The following is a 17,821-nucleotide window of genomic DNA, read 5'->3' as shown; positions in this document are numbered from 1 at the left end:
GGGTGGTGAGAGCCTGGCCCAGGTTGCCCAGAGAAGCTGTGGCTGCCCCATCCCTGGAGGGGTTCAAGGCCAGGCTGGAGGGGGCAGGACCAGGCATGTCTGGATCAAAAATGAACGGATGGATGACCATGAGTGCGTGTGTCACAGAGTCACCCCCCACCACCACACGTGTGCCCCCAGCCCCCACACACCCCCCTCCCTCCTCCAGCGCAGGGGCTGGCCCTTCGGGGGGCTGTTTGGGGGTTCAGGTCCATCCTGGGCACGTAGAGAGGCCCTTGGGGGGGCACCTGGGCTCGGAATGGGGGAAACAGCTTCAAAATGGATCTTTCCAAGGCACGTTTCAAAGAGAACAAAACCAACAATTAAAATCCCAGCAGTGCCCCGCAAGACCCCTCTGCTCCCGCGGGGACCGGCTGCCCCCCAGCCAGGGCTGCCATCGCTGGGGCTGGACACGGCCACCCGCGGCGGCGTTTGGGCAGAGCTGGGCTCGGCCCCGGCGCTTCCATCGCCTGTAGGAGCCCGGGGCGGGGGGGGGAGAGGGGGGGTCCGTGTGGGGGGAGGCGCAGCGGAGTCTCCCCGAGAGGTGTTCGGGCGCAACGATGTCCCCGGCTGAGGCCTTGCCCTTTCCCCTCGGTGACCCACAGCCTGTGGCCACCCCGCGAGGAACGTCCCCGGCCCAGGAAGAAAAGGCAGGAGACGGGGGGGGCCTGATGCAGGTTTTTTCTGTACATCAGTGTTTTTGACACCACAGCCTGTCGCTGCTTATAATAAAACAGAAATCCGAAAGAGCAACCAGAATACACACCCAAAGGCAAAAAAACCCTCGGCTTAAACAAGGTGCTGCCGGGCCCCCCGGGGTGGGGGGGACACGGCTGGGAGTCCAGGTTTGGGGAGGGGGGGAAACACGTGCCCTGGCTGGGGAGAAACACAACACAAAGGAAAAAAAAAAAAAAAAAAAACAAACCAAAAAAACCCAAATGAATGAACACACACCCCCCCCCCCGCCAAAAGCTCCCGCCGGGGAGCGGGGCAGAGCCAGAAGAACCAAGATTGTCCCGTCCTCAGTCCCGATAGCACCTGTACAATAAAACTGTACCGTCCCCGGGGGGGGCAGCCCTGCCCCGCGCCCGGCCGGCGGGCACCGTGCCCACGCTCCCCCACACAACTGCTCCCGGTGACGCCGGAGGGGAGCGGGGTGAGGCTGAGCAGACACCGCACAGGGCGAGAAGGGGGCTTCTGTCGTGGCCAGAGCCCCCGGGGCGGGGGGGGGGACGGGACACAAGCTGCCGGGAAGCGTGGGGGTGTGCTCGGGGAGCGGGGGCTGCCCTGCGCCAGCCGCCCGGGAGCGGGAGCAGCAGCACGAATGAGATGTGGGAAGGAGCTGGGGGAGAGGATGGAGCGGGGGGGGGCTGGCGCTCGGCTGGGGGGCAGAAGCCGGCTCTGAAGCAAAGGGAAGGGACTGTCCCCAGGCTCTCGGCCGAGGTGACCCCCCCCCGGGCCTGCAGCTCAGGGGCCGGCTGGTGCAGGGGCCGGAGGAAGCCCTCATCCCCTAGCCCAGAGCTCACCATCACAGTGATACAGACTCAGCAAAAACAAAAGGAAACATTACAAATTAAATACTAATTAAATAAATACTATGGAAGACGTTGGGAGGGGGAGGGCAAACAGAGAGGCGCAGTTCCGTGGGGTGAGGCGGGGACGGGCAGCGGCACCCACCACCCCCCCGGCTTCAGCCGCTGCCCCCGGGCTCCGGCTCACGCAGCTCCGGGGAGGGGGCTCCATCGCCCGCCGGAGCCGGAGGGGGCCGACGGCCGCAACCGCCGCTGCTCGTGGCGAGGGGACCCTGGGAAGTCCTTGGAGGCGAGGGCCCTCTCTCCCCAGCCGGAGGAGAGCCCGAGGAGAGGAGGGCTGGCGGGCCAAAGACCGGGGTCCCAGCTGCTGGCGCTGAGAGGGGCTGCTTCCCGTTGGTCCTTATTATTGCCTCGTGATGGGGGGAGCGACCCGTCCCCCGTCAGCTGCTCCAGGCCTCGTACTCCACCGCCGAACCCAGCAGCTGCAGCAGCTCGGGCTCGTAGTGCACCAGCTCCACTGTCTCTGCGGGGCCCTGGGCGGCCTCGGGGCCCTCCGGCGCCTCCTCCTGTGCCAGCACCTGGCTGAGGGACACCTGGCGCTGGAACTCTGCCTTGGGCAGCGTGGCGATCTCCAGGTGCGGGAAGCGGGCCTGGAATATGCGGGAGGAGAGCTTCAGTCGCTTGAGCACGTCGGAGAAGAGGAACCAGTTGCAGGGCCTGCGAGGACGGCAAGAGGAGGGTGGGTTAGGGGCGCAGGGGACCGCGGGCACGTTGCCCGTCTCATCGCCTCCCGCACGCTGGCCCTGCCCTTGATGCAGCGCTGCCGGGGAGCTCCAGGCACCCTCTCCCCGTGCTCCTCCTCCTCCTCAGGGCCTGCACGGACCACACGTAGAGCACTGGGCTGGGGCAGGCCTGGGTTCGGTCGCCGCCTGGCAGAGCACACCTTTTTAAAGCACTCAAAGCAAGAGAGGGACATGGTGTGAAAGCCACACCTCCCACGGTGTCCCCCAGCATCCCCACCCGGCGAAAAGCCACATCAGGGGCTCCATTCCCTGCCCGGACATTCCTCCTGGGCAGGTCCCTCGGATGGGCAGAAACTGGCGGGAAATTCACTAAACGGAGAAGCAGCACTTTTGTTGCTGCCTCTTCCAATGCACTTTCCCCCCCTGCAGCCCAAGCAAACGCAGCAGCCGTGATGACAGAGGGGAAACAATCCACTGGGACCCATCAGCATCCCTGGGGAAAAATGGGGCCAGGAGTGGCAACAGCGGGAGGAGAGAGGCATCTTCTCCTCTGGAAGAACGTTGGGATCTACAGGACACTATGCACTGCCGTATGGCCCGTCTCCTCAGCGCGCAGTCGGCTTGGGCTCTCCACGTTTCTCAGGCAGGCATGGATTTTCCATATGCATTATCCCTCATCTGGAGGACACCCTGAAGGCTTTGCTGTACGGCTGCTGTCCTCGTGAGGTCAAGGGCTCCGTTCTGTCAGCTCCTGCCCCCCCCAGCATTAGCGTTACCCAAACGCTCCCCACTCTGAGAAAAGAGACTCACCCCCGAGAGACCGACACTTGGAGGTTATAGCTGGGAAGCAGGGGCTTGTCTGAGAACTCAAACATGAAGTTGTCTGCTTCTTGCTCCTCCTCCTCCTGGTCTGAACTGCCCGGAGGGTTGAGCAGGAGGTCGCATCCAATGCTGTCTTTCCCCTCTGCAACAAGGAAAAGAGCCGTTGGCGTTGCTCAGTTTCACACCGGCCAGTACTCATGGCTCCCCGGCCGCCACCGCAATGGTTGCCCTTCCCACAGCCTCACAGCCACAGCAGGAGCTGAGTACCAGGGGCTCCCCCCGCTCTCCTTCCAGCCCCTCGTCTCGGAGAAGCTCTGGCACAGCCAGACTCTCCTTGGGGACCGGGTCAGGTAGAAAACACGTCTTATGTCACAGCAGCAACCTGCAGGTTGACCCTGATCCCACACGTGAGAGGAGACACCGCTCGTTTGTGAAATGAGCCGCTTTGTGGTGGTCTTTTCTAGGGTCAGCCACACGGTGACCCCCAGGCTCGCCCTGAAGTGGCCTCAGCCCCGGGTCCTCAGCCTGGAGGAACCTGCGCCGAGAGGAGGGAGGGGGACGCAGGAGATGCTCTGTCTGCACAGACCCCACAAAGGAAACGGCGCTCTGCTCCTTGGCTCCTTCTCCCCCCAGGCCCCCCTCTCGACAGCTCCCGGCAGGGTCTCTGGAGCTATGTGCCAGTACCTGAGTCTAAATAAGGCCTGCCAGGCTGTGCCACCAAACCGTGCCCAGATCCAGAGCCGAACGCAACCGAACAACAATAACCACCACTTTAGAGAACCCGCCCCGCACATTTCTGCCTTCAGGCTGGCTGTGCCTGAGCTCCAGCGGGATTTGCTTCCATAGGAGATGGAGAACAGCACTCTTGATCCATAAACCATTTAAAACCAGTTAAATTTACTATTCACCACCCTGAAAAGCATCTGTTGAAAAATAGCTTGCTGCCTGGATTTTAATATTAAGAGGTATGAATAGTCTTGCATTTGCAAAGTGCTTTTGTCCTGCTAAGATAATATAGCATAGCCCCCCAAATTTCCAGAAAATAGAGTTTAGATTCCACAGAAAGAAGTCAGACCAAATGTGCTGGTGAGCAAATAAACCAATCACGCAAAAGTTCAACACCACGCACGAGAGAAAAGGCTGCAAAAAACTCTTATGGTGTGCTGCATGAGGAAGCTCCACGCACCATACTGCGCTACGAACGCACACAGCACCCGGCGAGAGCCTCATTTTAACAGAGAAACGACAGCAGATGAGGAGACATAGGCTCAAACAGGGTCTCTCTCAGAAAATGAAATCATTTCTTAGTCCTGCCAAGGAAAAAAAAAAATCCCTAAGAAACAGAAAAACAGGGTGTTTAAATCTTCAAAACTTATTGTAGAATAGGACAAGACTAAGTGAGATGAGTATTGGTCCGATATCACTGCTGGCAAAGCTCAGCTGCCATCACGGAAAAAACTCAAATTTCTTGAGCAAACTCAAGGAAAAAAGAGTGAAATGCATTTAAAGTGGCAACAGTACGGCCCAACGTCTCTCCTGAAAACGCTCCTCACTCAGTCCTGTCCCTTAGCCCCAGTGAGGGCTGCGACAAGAACAGGGACATCCTGTACCAGGCAGGGGGACAATCAGGCACAACAATGCTGGTCCCAGGCGGAGAACAGACCCTGGAGTCTGCCTCTGGAACCGCAGCAGCACGAAGCGCAGGACGCTGATGACTTTACCATACCCCGCCCTCGGAGATCCCACACCCTGGCTTCCCTCATTATCTTTTGGCCCCCAGAGATTTGCAGACCTGAAGGAAAATGTGGACAGCGTTCCTGCCTCAAAGAACAGAGACAGATGGAGCAGGGGCCTGGGATTTCTCCTCCACCCCGAGGGACACGCAGCGCTTTGCGCCTCAGCTGGTGGATGTGATGGCAAGGGGGACGCTGAAGAACACCTCATGTTACTTCTCTCTGCTCTGCTGCTGTGAACGAAGTGGCATCGACTGAACTCACCCAGCACGGAGCTGCTGTAGAAGTCCCACGCTGTGCGAGGATCCCCATCACTGCGCCCCTGGAGATCCGAAAGGTAATCTAAAGAGGGGAAAAAAGAGAGGGTTAACGCTCATTTGCTGGTCAGAGCATCATCCTGCCATGCACATCCATCGATGCTGGGGGAGGCACTTCACCTCTGTGCTTTTCCCCACTTTGCCATGAGGAATTACAGCAAAAGCTGAACCAAAACTTGCAGGAGGGCACCCTCGCTGGGGAGAGGACACCCTGACCCTGGGCTGAGAACACGAAAGAGAAGCTGAGAGGGGAAAACAACTGACTACACTAAGCGGGTTGGAAAGAAAGGTTCTTAGGGTTGTCTTGAGCTCACAATTACATCCCCAGCACCTGCGCGGAGAGTTAAGCCTGGAGGAGCGCGGCCAGCTGGCAAACAAGACTTTTTTCAACACCGGAGATGTTCTGCCTCATATCTATCTGGGAACCAGAGCTGCTCCAGCTGTCCCTTCCTCGCTGGAGTATAGAAGCCCCAACACTCATCTTGCTTCTACACAAACCGCACGGAAAGCGGGCATCCTTCACCCTTGGCCACAGGGATCCAAAACGGTCCTTTCTAACACGAGCAGGCAGGGAGCATTCGGGCAGAGCTGCTTTTGAAGAGAAGGCATCACTATTTGGCAGCACAAATGGGTTCATGGAGGTTATGCAGTAGAGCCGGGAACGGTGGAACAGTGTCTCCAACGCTCGTGCACAGCGCTGTCTGTAGTGTGACCACAGCACTGCCGCTTCCTTGAACCTCGGCCACTGAAACCTGACTTGTATCTTATTTGGAAAATGGTATATAATTCTATAATTAAAGACTGGGTGGTGAAAACACACACACGCATGACAGGACAGAGCTAAAATTATTCTGTCACCTGCTGCTCAAGCACTTCTAAACCCTCTGACACTCAGATTTGGTCCCGTCTGCTGCCAGACGGGGAGGATGGAAGCGCTGCCACCCCCGGGCTTGGCACCTACCACAGAGGAAGCGCTTCATCACCTCGCTGGTGGCAAGTTTCACAGCTGTCTGCCCAGAGTAAGTGGCCAGAGTGGGATCAGCACCATAGGAGAGTAGAAGCCACATGGTTTCCAGGTTGTCATTTGCTACTGCATCGTGGACAGGCCTGCAAGGACAGAAGCATTGGCAGGAAAAGAAGAGACTGGAAGAATTTGCAAAGCAAATGCTCTGTTTTGGGCTAAGACGAATCTAACGATGATCGACAGCTCTTCCTGAGAAACAGGCCCTGCTCCCTGCCCCTGTGCGTCTCTCAAGCATGGCCAGCAGGTTGAGGGAGGTGATTCTACCCCTCTACTCTGCTCTTGTGAGACCCCACCTGGAATACTGTGTCCAGCTTTGGAGTCCTCAGCACAGGAAGGACATGGACCTGTTGGAGCGGGGCCAGAGGAGGCCACAAAAATGATCCGAGGACTGGAGCCCCTCTGCTGTGAGGACAGGCTGAGAGAGTTGGGGGGGTTCAGCCTGCAGAAGAGAAGGCTCCGGGGAGACCTTAGAGCCCCTTCCAGTCCCTAAAGGGGCTCCAGGAAAGCTGGGGAGGGACATTTGATCAGGGAGGGGAGCCCTAGGAGGAGGGGGAAGGGTTTGACACTGGAAGAGGGGAGATTGAGATGAGATCTGGGGAAGAACTTCTTTGCTGCGAGGGTGGTGAGAGCCTGGCCCAGGTTGCCCAGAGAAGCTGTGGCTGCCCCATCCCTGGAGGGGTTCAAGGCCAGGCTGGAGGGGGCTTGGAGCAACCTGGTGTGGTGGGAGGTGTCCCTGCCCAGGGCAGGGGGTGGCACTGGATGATCTTTAAGGTGCTTTCCAACTTTAACCATTCTATGATTCTATGCTTGCCCAGAGGTTCCCCTCTCGCTTGCCTCGTGCCGTCCTGCGCGCTGCAGTTCACGTTGGCACCGTGCTCCAGCAGGATGTGGAGGATGTCGATCCAGCCCCGCGCGCAGGCTTCGTGCAGAGCTGTGTAGCCAGCGTTGTCACGATGGTTCACGTCACTGCTCTTCTTCTGCAGGCAGTACAGCACAACGTCCTGCAGGAAGGAGGTGGTTGCAGGCCCGGTTACACACGAACCCAGACAAGGCAGCAGAGGAATCATCAGGACACAAAGCGGAAAAGGGAACCAACACTCACCTTGTAGCCCAGGCGAGCTGCTCGCTGCAGAAGGGTCTCCCCTGCATTTTTGTTCACGATCAGCCGCCGAGCTCCAGGAGGAATGTTCTGGGCCACGGGCAACTCAGGGGAACTCCCTGGGCTGACCCGACTGGACTTACAAAGCGGCCACAACTCCTGTGGCTTCTTCACAGGGCGCATTTTGGGCTGGTTCCAGCAGCCTTTCCCCTGGAGAAAAAAGGAACACAAACCCTTGGCACATGCAGCCATGACTTACAAACAGAGTCCCCTTCCCTCCTGCCCTCATCAGCCCAAGCCATACCTTCCCCTCGTCACAGATCCCTGCCAGGTGTTTGGTTTTACACTTGCGTTTTCCTGATGGTTTCTCCAGCTCCTCTTGGGCGGGAGAGCTGTCCGAATGCTCCAGGAAGAAGCCATTCCGAAAGTCTGGGCGTCCTTGAGATTTTCTGGGGGACGGGGAAAGCCTGCTCCTCAGCCGTAGCTCTGTGCCTTTCCCCTGCACGGACTCCTTCTGCTTCCGGTACCTCAAATCTAAAGGAGAAATGGGAATGAGGAGCTTCTGTAGGCACAGCACCGAAGGCCAGCAGCCCAGACCTCTGCCACCAGGCCAAACAAACTGTCCATCTTTGATGGCCACACATCCAGAAATCCAGAGCCACGGCGGAGTCGCTGCAGTGAGCAGGAAGAGAGTGAATCTGCAGATTCCCCCCATCAGCATCACGGGTTCTCCCCGTCAGCACGGACACCAACGCCCAACGACAGCCACCCGTCCTGCTCTGAAACGGCCCAGCCGACGGAGAGCTGGGGCTTGCACACAACTGACGAAGGCTTTTCCTTGGGTCTGAAGGGAACCCAGTAGGACACAGCACAGCTTCCCAGTAGTTTGGTAACCGTGTGCTGCCATATGGTGCTCCCCTACCTGTAAGGCTGAGCAGGACTCAATGGGATACCCCTCCAGAGACACAAAACGCAAGGGGTATCCCCTTCAAGCTGCCTGTGAACTGTCCTGTTTTCCTGTCTGAAAAACCAGACCCCCCCTTGCCCTCTCGTGTCTCCCCCTTAAGTTAAGCAGCACCTTAAGGTTTCAGTTAATAGGTGTGCAGGTAGGAGCACCAGGATGCCTCCAGGGAAATCCAGACTATTCTCCCCTGCACTACACAGAGCTGCAGGGTCGCTCACTACAGAGCATCACCCAAGGACAGGCGCTCTGCTTCCCTGAAAGAGCAACGTCCCGCAGCAAGGGCATGGCAGCAACGGGAAAACAAAGTATGGAACGAGAAAGTAAAGCTCCGTGAACAAATAACTGCCTGGACTTGTATGATGCCAAGAAGATGATCATCGCCCTCTGCACAGATGATTGTTGCTGGGATAAAACAGGTGACAAAAGAGCACTGCAGACCAAAGGATGGAGACGGTGTCTGTACCCAGCTTTGCAGAGTCCGGGTCCCTCGGGCCTGGCTCTCTCCTCAGCTTTGGGCATTTTGGGAACAAAGACTCCGCGTCATTTCTAGATGAAAAGCAAGGAGATGCCCCAGTGGGTAAGCTCAAGGGATCAGGAGGATAAACTCCAGGAACAAAACTTTACGACTCTTAGGGACACTGCTGCCTCCAGTACAAGGCAGGTTTTGCAGGTCTCCAGGAGCAGCATCTTCAGCTCCCACGTTATACTGAGACTCAATTCTCCGTGTCAAGCACCACACATAGCTTCCACTTACGTCTTGTTCTCGTTAGGCAGCAGGGCCACAGACCTTTCACAGAAAAATGGGTTTGGCCAAGATACCAAGGTAGAACCACCAATAAAATCTCTAAGCAAGCGTATCTCAAGTCCGAACCATAGGGGGGGGTTTCTCCGTCCCTTGCAGACACTCTGGCTTTGTTAATCCTCTCGCCCTCCCTGGTGCGCGCTCGCAAGTTGCCTTAATAAAGCAAGACAGAGCATAAAGAACCCAGTTGAATTGTGGTGGCTCCATCTCCCTCTGCTTTACCCGGGAATGCTGCACACAACTCCCAGGGGTCCATGCTTGTCCAGAAATATTTCTCTGTGCTACCTCGTCCCATTCTTATTTTCCCACGCCCTCTGTCTTAATCTGAGGGTAAGATCAGTATCTAATTAGCCACATAAGCTGCTCTTTCCTACTACCAAATCTACTGTAAACATTTTTCAAAGAAGAGCTGATCAATTGAAGCGGCTCATGCTGCAGACATCAAGCCATTAATAACGATGGAGTTTCATCATTACAAAAAAAAACCCAAAACAAAAAATCCCCCCCAAAACCCCCACACAACAAAAAAAGCAACAAAACAAACAAACAAAAAAAAAAAACAACCCACCGTGTTGGTCCCCAGCCTGGTACCTGAAACCCCTTCCCAGATTGTACCTGCTTTGGATTTTCGCCTCCTGTGGGGGTAGCCCACTCGCTCCTCCTCTCGCTCAGTCAAATATTCCCCCGTCTGGTATTTCCGACTTTTCTGTCGTCTCCTTTTCTTCCTTTTGATGTGGCTGTCATCTTCCTCCTCCTCGTTGGGCTCCCACAGCTGCCTGGGCGATTCCACTCTCCAGGGCAGCTCCCGGCTCCTCCTCGTGTAACAGCTGCTCCTCTCGGACACAGACCTGTCCCTGGCCCTGCGACTGTGATAGCGTGACGTCCTGTGGGATTTTCGCAGCTTGCGACATTTCAAGGATGTCTCTTCCTCCTCTTCCTCCTCCTCCTCTTCTTCTTCCTGATCATCTTCCTCCAGCAACGGTAAAATCTCCTGACCAGTCACATCACACTCTCCCATCACACCAGCAGAAGAGCCAGCGATGCTTCCTGCAAGAAAGTGGGATTTCTAGCTAGCAGAAAAGCCAAGAGTATCTACAAGAAACCCCCTGCAAGGCAGGACAGGAGACGGGGGCAAGGCCATGTAAAAAGGGAAACGCTCACAGTCCATCCAGGACTCCCCCCTGGGTCCCCTGGCACCAACTCACCCGACTGACTGCGTGTCCGGCTGCTCAGCACCACCGGAATGAAATCCCGAAAGTTGTTCTTGGGCTTCTTCTCAAGGTAACCTGTGGGGAAAAGCGAGCCTTGAGAAAATGCTGCAGATCAGCCTGGGAAGGGCAGCCCAGCATCACGCTGCAGCTCCATTTTGGATCACAATGCGCTACGGGAAGCCACCAGCCCCGTAGGGTTTGGCCCCACAGGCATCAGGGTGCCAGGAACCGCCGCAGCCTGACCCTGCAAGAACACGCTGCCGTACCTTCCTCGTGGCTGTCCCCGCGGTGTGCCGGAGATGGGAACTCCGTCTTTGCCGGCCTCCTGCGCTTACGCTTTACCCTGAGGCTGTTGTGATCCTTCCCCGATCCCAGGCTGGCTCGGCCTTCTCGCTTGCTGAGCTCATGCAGGTTGTCGTGGTGTTTTCGCCACTGTGAACGGAGGACACAGGCTGAAGCCTGAGCTTCAGCTGACTGACTGAGCTGGAGCAGCAGAGAAGGAACAAAACGCTGTCCCCCACTCATCATGCCAGTGCCCTTCGGGGTTTTTGAAACCCCAGATCCATTTTTTCTCTAGGTAACCAGCAGTACATTAATCCACCACCAGGTAACACCAAACAGCACGGGTGGAAAGCCCTGTGCACTCCGCGGTGCTCCCCGGTGAGAGCTCCCTCCTCACCTCCGACCCCAGCTCTGCCATAACCCAGCCTCCCCAGCCCGGCTCACCCACCTTCCGGCCATGCACACTCCGGCTCCCCGATTTGCTTGGGGACTCCTCGCTGTCCTGCCCTTGGCACTTGAGTCTCTTGTGGGCCTGCCTGCTCTCCCCATCATGCTGCCGCTTGGACTTGCAGCGCAGGCTGCCCTCTTGCTTGATTGGGCCCGCTCCTTTGAGCTTGACCTCAGCAAAGGGCTGGGGAGCAGCCCCGGCTCGCAGGCAAGTGACAGAAGTAAATGACACGTCACACTCCACTCGCTCCTTCTTGACCCTGCACAGATCCACCTGACGCACGCACTGCAGGGGCTCTGCCGCCGGTGGCTCCTGGGAGCCTTCGCAGCCCAGCTCCTTGTGCTGACTCTCCGTGGGCACCTCTGAAACCATTCGCAGGCTCTGCTGCCCGGCCGCGGGCACGTCATGCGACAAATACGCCGCCAACACTTGGCTTTTAGGCTTTGCATCCAACTGTTTGCCGCTACAGCTCCCCAGGGGGGGCTCAGTCTGTTCACTGCCCTCCTTACTGGAGTCAGCCTCGGGCTGATCGCACTCTTGGCTCTTCTGAGGGTTGTCCAGCTTCCCCTTGCCCCCTTTCCCATCCAGAGCACTGGTCTGAAGAGATGGACCCGCATCCAATGGGACTGCATTGTCCGGCTCCTCGTAGAGCTTGGGCAAGGCCCGGCAGCTCTTGCTCTTGGCCGCAGGTTCCCGTTCCGGCAGCGGGAGCCTGGGCAGCCCCTCAGGCAGGCTCTGGGCGGCCGCGCTGGACTCGGGGGGCTGCACGCTCGGGAACGTCGGGAGCTCTCCCGCTCCGGCTGGCTTGCAGGAGCCGCTCTGGTTCGGGGTCAGCTGCCCCGTCGTGGAGATGCCAATTGAAAGCAGAGGGGTTTGATGATAAGGAGACCAGCCGAGAGGCAGAAGCTGAGGATTGGAAGGTTTCCCATTCATGGGGCATCGCGGGTACACGCTCCCTTGGCCGGGATTCCAGGTGGAGATGTCCTTGGATTGACACAAAGAAGCCCCTGGAGCAACTCTGCTCTGGAGGAGTCTCCTGGCGGGATCCTGCTGTCCTTCTGTGCTGACCTGGTTGGCTTTCTTCCCACAGGGAACCCCGTCGCCGCGAGGCTCTCCCTGGTCGATGATGGAAATGGGCTCCTGCTTGGGCAGGTGGCGGGGGTCCCTGCTGAAGCTCACCCCGGGGTCCTTGCTGAGCAGCAGCGAGGCAGGCACAGGGTTGGCGACGCCGACGTAGGTGCCCGGGATGGTGCTGATGAGCGTGGTGTTCTTCACCCAGGAGCCCTGCTCGCCGTTGCGCAGGAACTCGGGGAAGATGACTAAGGGAGGGGTGGTGCCGAGGCAGGAGGTGACGCTGCTGCCCGTGGTCTGGGCCGCGCGCTGGGACTTGGAGAGGACGGTGGTGAGGAGCGCTTTGCCGCTGGTGTGCACGGGTGTGAGGATGGGCATGGGAGGTGTTTTGCGCTGACTGGGCGGAGGCAGTTTCTGACGATTGGACTTGGAGGAGAGGTCGAGAGGCATCTCGCTGCACTCCGGAGAGGAGACCATCTCACGCTCTAGCTGGGGAGGGGACTTCAGAGGAGAGAGCGAGGTGGCAGCCCCCGGGGCATGCTGCTCAGGAGCTGCCGGGGCTCTGGCGTGCGCAGCGGTGCCGGAAGAGGGAGCAGCGGCCCCGGACGATGCTGCCGATGGAGGCTGGTTGGATGAGAGGGAAGGGCCAGCGGTGGACGGGGGAACGCTCTCGGCAGCAGCCTGGGCACCGCTTCCGCCCGAGGGCGAAGGGCAGCTGAGCTGATTCACCTCCACAGACACCACTTTGGCGTCTGAAGCCAAAGGTCTGGTGACGGAGAAAGTGTAGGGGTAGGAGCGTAACTCTGGGGAAGCGATAATTCCCGGCAGGCAACGCTCGTGTAGGTAGGAAGGCAGGACGGGGAGGGTGAGCGTGGAGGAGACCCCCAAGGTAGCTGGAAGCGTCGCCACGCTGAGCGGCTGCCCGCAGCTGGGCGGTGGGATGTACACCAGCGACTGGCTGGGGCTCAGGACTGCCCCAGCCTGAAAGGACAAGGGCATTTTTTGCATAGCAGGGGCCTGAGATGTGGGAAAGCACACTCTGTTCAAAGTAAAAGTAGCAGGAGTGGAGGCAGAGGTGTTGCAGCTGGAGACAACCACAGACAACGTCCCTTCTGCCAGCACGCCTGGCCCTTGTGCTCCAGCACTTGGGGTGGTTTTCTCCTTCCCAGCAGGCTCACTCTCCGGAGCCACGGGGCAGGCTGGAGGAGCCTCAGCCTGCTTGTCGCTGTGGGGATCTGCGGGTGTCCAGGCAGCCTCGGCACCACTGCTGTCCTGCTGGGCAGCTCTGGGGGTGGCAGGCTCCTGCCCTTTGCCATCCCCCTGGCTTGCCAGAGGGCCCAGGCCATCATCTGTCACAGTCTTTCCTGTACACTCCGGGCTTGGGTTGGGATCAGGCGGCTGCTCTTCCAGTTTGGGCCCAAGCTTTTCCTCCACCTTGCCATCAGCGTCCAGCCCCTGGGCACTGCCGCCACCACCGCTGACTGCTGTGAGCTCCACCTGCAAGAAGAAGGGGGAAGGTGTCCCTGAGAGCTGTGCAAGTGGCTCCAAGTGAAGCAGGCAGGACCTTCTCTCTGCCCCCAGGACACAGAGGCAGAAGTGACAAACAGCTCTTGCCAAACTCGAGCGTTACTTTGCCCTTACTGCACCTGGGTGCTCCCCTCTTGAGAAGGAACCCGTGGGACCCATTGGGGGAGATGCTCTCGCTCGGCCTGTTCCGTCGGGGAAAGGCCTTCTCGGACCCGAACACGCACACAAGGAGCTCACCTTGGAAAGGCTGCTGCTGACGCAAAACTCTTGAGACCCCAGGTGCTGGGAGCTGCTGGTTTTTGACTCCTCATCAGAAAGGGGGGCTCTCCTAGCCGAGGAACAAGACACAGCATTACGAAAACCCACGATACCCTCCCAGCTTCCCACCCCTCCCTGTCCCCACATGGGACAGCAGAGCAGCTGGCTCTGAAGACGCGTGCCTGCTCCAGACAGCCAGCTCCTGGTCACCACACATTATACGGCACCTACTGGCCACCACAGCCCGAGGGGGTGAGGAACACTGCTGTTCATGGAGCTCTGCCTGCTGGAGAGCACCTCCTCACACATCGATGCCTACCCTACGGCTCCTACAGGCCTGACAGGACTGTCTCCATGGCCCAGCAGCTCTGGGCACCTTCCTTACCCATGGCCATTTTGACCCCCGCAGTCCCACCACAGGCCAGCCCAGTCCTCCCTGTGTCACAGCCCGGCCCCACTCCTGTCCCCTCCGCTTCCCCTTCTGCCCCACCACACGTTTCCAGTCCCATCCTCCTCCTCCACCGAGCCCCATCCTGCTCGTCTCCTGTTCCACAGGCACCTCCTCATCCCTGTTCCTCCGTCTCCCGGCCGCGCTCACTCCCTGCCCCGGGACTTCCCAGCCCCGCTGCTCTCCTCCAGCCTGGTGTGGAGACGTCCCTCCAGCGCCAAAGCTCCTCAGCTCCCGCTGTGGGTGACGGGAGCAGCGGTGCCAGCAGAGGTGCAATGTCCCGCTGGCCTGCACCTTCCACCCTTTCTCTTTGGAAGACCGTTCCTGAGTGGAAAGCCTGAATTCTGGGGTAAGGATTCCGAGCTGTAGGGAAATGGGGCGCACTGAGGAGATGGCTGTCCTCACGATCTACGAAAATACCGGGCAGAGACGGCGCTCGCCTGCTCGGCGCCTGCCCCAGCAGCGGGTGCCCGGTGAGGATTCCCTGCTCTTTCCGGGCGGTTTAGACAAGCTGCCGGCGCCGGGATAACACAGCCATAGTTTAGTTCCTGCTGATGGCGCGATTTCTCCTGGATTGGCTCCCCTGCCCCTCAGGCTTCCACGCCCGGTAACAGACAGGAGCGATGGCAGGACGCCTTCTCCTCGGGCTGCCCTGTCCCCCGCCCCGGGTCGCCTCACCCCGCTCCCGCTGTCCCTCCCCACAGCCCGCTCGCCCCGGGGGGGCTCCCGCCCTGCCGCCCCCTCGGCGGCGGTTCCACAGGGCCGCCCCCCGGCCCGAACGCCGTTACTCGGGGCAGATCAGATGGCGGCGTGGCCGAGGGCTGGCCGGGGCCCGGCCGCCTCAGCGCGGCCGGCAGCGCTCGGGGTGCGGCGCTCGGCTGCCCGGCCGCGGCAGGCCCCGGGGCCCGGCGCTGCGCGGGGGTGGGAGTGCCTTGGCGCGGGGGGGGGTGAGGACGAGGGGAGCGGGGGTCGCGGAGCCGTCGCAGCCCGGTCCCCGCGGGGCCGTGAGGGGGAGCGGAGCGGGGCCGCGGCCGGCTCCTCACAGGCGGGCGGCGCGGCGGCGGCGGGACGCCAGGGGGCGCCCGAGCGCAGCCGGCGGCCCGCGGCACCGCGGCGGAGCGGCCGGGAGCTGGACAGCGGGGCCCGGCCCGCCCCGGCCCCGGCCCCGGCCCTGCCCCGAGCCACGGCCCTGCCCCGGCCCCGGCCCCGGCCCCCGGCGCCTCCCGCCCCCGGCTACGCAACGGCAACGGGACCGGACCTGCCCCGCCGCCGGCGGGCCCAGGCCCTGTCAGCCGCCGGGACGGCCCCGGGGACGGCGGCGGCGGCGCGGCCTGCCCGGCCCCCGGCCCCGGCTCCTCCCCAGGCCCCGGGAGCGGGCGAGCCCGCGGCACCCCGGCACCGGGGACTGGGCGGCCAGCCGCCTCCCGCCCGGCCCGAAACGGGTCCCGTGGCCAAGGGGGAGCGCTGGGCTGCAGCCAGCCCCGCTCGGACGCCCCGAACTGGAGTGTTTAATGTAAAGGAGCAGCAGCTCCGAGCGGCTGAGGAGAGGCTGAGCCCAACGCCATCCCAGCTCTTATCTGAGGGACGCACGGCGGGCTGAGGGCTGGAGATGATCTCTGCCCGCCCGTCTGCCCCGAGCCAGAGCCGGGGCTCGGCCCTGTCCCGATGCTCTCCTGGCTGTCCCTCGGGGACACGCCACCAAAACCCTCAGCGAGGAATGACCGGCACACGCCGCCTGTGAGCCCACAAACCTCCTCTGGCTCCGGCCACGGCAAACGCGCTGAGCGGACCTCGTAGCCTCAAGGAAGCCACAAACAGATCAGTTTCGCGAACAAGACCCCAGAGCCGCGGGAATGAAAGGGCGATGCAAAGCCACGGGGCAGGCCAGCAACTCCTCTTGATCGATTCTGCCTCCCAGCCACTAATCCTCCCTAATCTCCTATTTGGTGGCATGTCACAACTCTCCCATCTAATCATTTGGTCTGCACTAACCCCTCTGGGCCACCAAAAGCTCTTCTTAGCGGCTTGGCTCGCTGTGGGTCAAGCTCTTTCCCTCCCCTGGCAGTTAAGAGCACAGGTCTGGTGACACCAACAGCACGTGCAGGTGACTCGTCCTCATCACCCCCCAACACCTTGGAGGCAACACAGCTACACACAGCCACGGTTCCTCTGCAGAGACCCCCAGCGCGTTCCGCTCGTGGGCCCTCCTCGCCGGAGCACGGGATGCAGAGACCATCACAGAATGCCACCGTCTGACCACACATCCATCCCCTCCCCACGGCACCACAGTCCGTTGTACACCAGCTCCTTTCCCAGAGCCTCTCCGGATCCCCAGCCCGCTTTCCCCGCTCTCCTCCTCCTCGCCCTGCCGTGCCGCCCACGCACCTCACCTCTCCTCGTTGAGGCCACACATGCGAATCCGCTCTGTGCTGGTCCAGTTGTGCACCCCGCTATAGAGAGGTGCTGTAGAGATCATGACAGCTGCTCCTCACCAACCAGGACCTGCTGGGGCTCCAGGGGCCGCTCTGCCTATGAAGGAAAAACAAGAGGGTTGGTAACTCCCCCCGGGATGCTCGCATTCAGCCACGCTCCAGAGAGAGTCACCCCCGGCTTCGCTGCCAGGCAGAGGGGGTACGACGCCCCAGATGCCACACGTCTGGCTGTAAAAGGGTGCTGGAAGAAATCAGCAGCACCTTGGGACAGAAGCCACAGTCCGCTCATCCTCATATTAAACAACTTTATTGCCAAAAAGCCTCTAGCTACCCTGAGAGTTTCACATGGGCATCTTCACACACATACACATCCCTCCCCTTTCCTTCTCCCTCCAGAGGGACCTCCGGCACCGGGTAACGAGCCGCAAGACAGAGCTTTGCCCAAGACGATGGTCTGTTAAAACGCTGACGTCCCCAAGGCTTCACTGGACTTCGGTAAACCAGCACATGGCAGGTTGAAAGGGGGAAACCCCAAACAAGGAGGCAGAGGTTTGCCAACAGCGCTGTCAGATGTGCTGTCAAGCCATTATCCCCTCCCTCCCTCAGGAAGGTGCTGGTATTCGGTGGAGTTACGGGTGGAAAACATGAGGAAATCCAGAGATTCGTGAGCATCCAAGACGCACTGTCGGCTGGGTGGAGCTTTCCAGGGAGAAGGTTGCAGCCAATCGTGCAGCGCTGGGTGTTCAAGCATTAAGGCAGCTTTGCTGCTCAAGTCGTACCAGGGAAAAAGCAGCGAAAGGAAGAGAGGATCTACTGTGGCAACGAGTGGACTCGGTGGAACCAAGCAGGACCAACTGCGAAAGGCAGAGAGATGGTTCAGAGAAATCCTACACACCCGAAGGTGAAGCAGAGCCACGGCAGCGCTCTCAGCGCAGTGGGCGAGAGTGGGAAGAAGCTGGAAGCGACACGTGATCCCAGATCTCCGTCGGTTGTCTCTTCCCTGACAAACTCCTGGCCACACGAGCTCCGAACAGGACAAGAAGCAGCTTGCACCACCCATTCGTGCTGA

At 60.0% G+C, this 17,821-nt stretch overlaps 1 protein-coding gene across 1 annotated transcript; it reads right to left on the bottom strand.

Annotated features, from left to right (window-relative positions):
* Positions 1-1,619: 1,619 nt before the first annotated feature.
* On the bottom strand, positions 1,620-16,796 carry BCORL1 (BCL6 corepressor like 1). Its single transcript, XM_074147841.1, has 13 exons — positions 16,711-16,796; positions 13,852-13,942; positions 11,017-13,584; positions 10,553-10,718; positions 10,281-10,361; positions 9,691-10,122; positions 7,614-7,843; positions 7,313-7,519; positions 7,045-7,211; positions 6,148-6,293; positions 5,134-5,211; positions 3,125-3,278; positions 1,620-2,288 (listed from the first exon to the last, which is right to left on the bottom strand). The coding sequence occupies exons 1-13, from the start codon at positions 16,794-16,796 to the stop codon at positions 2,012-2,014; spliced, it is 4,683 nt and encodes a 1,560-aa protein (XP_074003942.1). The 3' UTR covers positions 1,620-2,011.
* Positions 16,797-17,821: the final 1,025 nt, after the last annotated feature.

The sequence above is a fragment of the Numenius arquata genome, chromosome 5 (assembly GCF_964106895.1).
Source record: "Numenius arquata chromosome 5, bNumArq3.hap1.1, whole genome shotgun sequence".
Taxonomy (NCBI): domain Eukaryota; kingdom Metazoa; phylum Chordata; class Aves; order Charadriiformes; family Scolopacidae; genus Numenius; species Numenius arquata.
This window is presented reverse-complemented; position numbering and strand designations above follow the sequence as displayed.

Coding starts and splice junctions, on each gene's coding strand:
- BCORL1 (XM_074147841.1), bottom strand. CDS start 16,796: ATGATCTCTACAGCACCTCTCTATAGCGGGGTGCACAACTGGACCAGC. Junction 10,123..10,280: donor CCGGACACGCAGTCAGTCGG/GTGAGTTGGTGC, acceptor ACTTTCTTGCAG/GAAGCATCGCTGGCTCTTCT. Junction 7,520..7,613: donor GGATCTGTGACGAGGGGAAG/GTATGGCTTGGG, acceptor TTTTTTCTCCAG/GGGAAAGGCTGCTGGAACCA.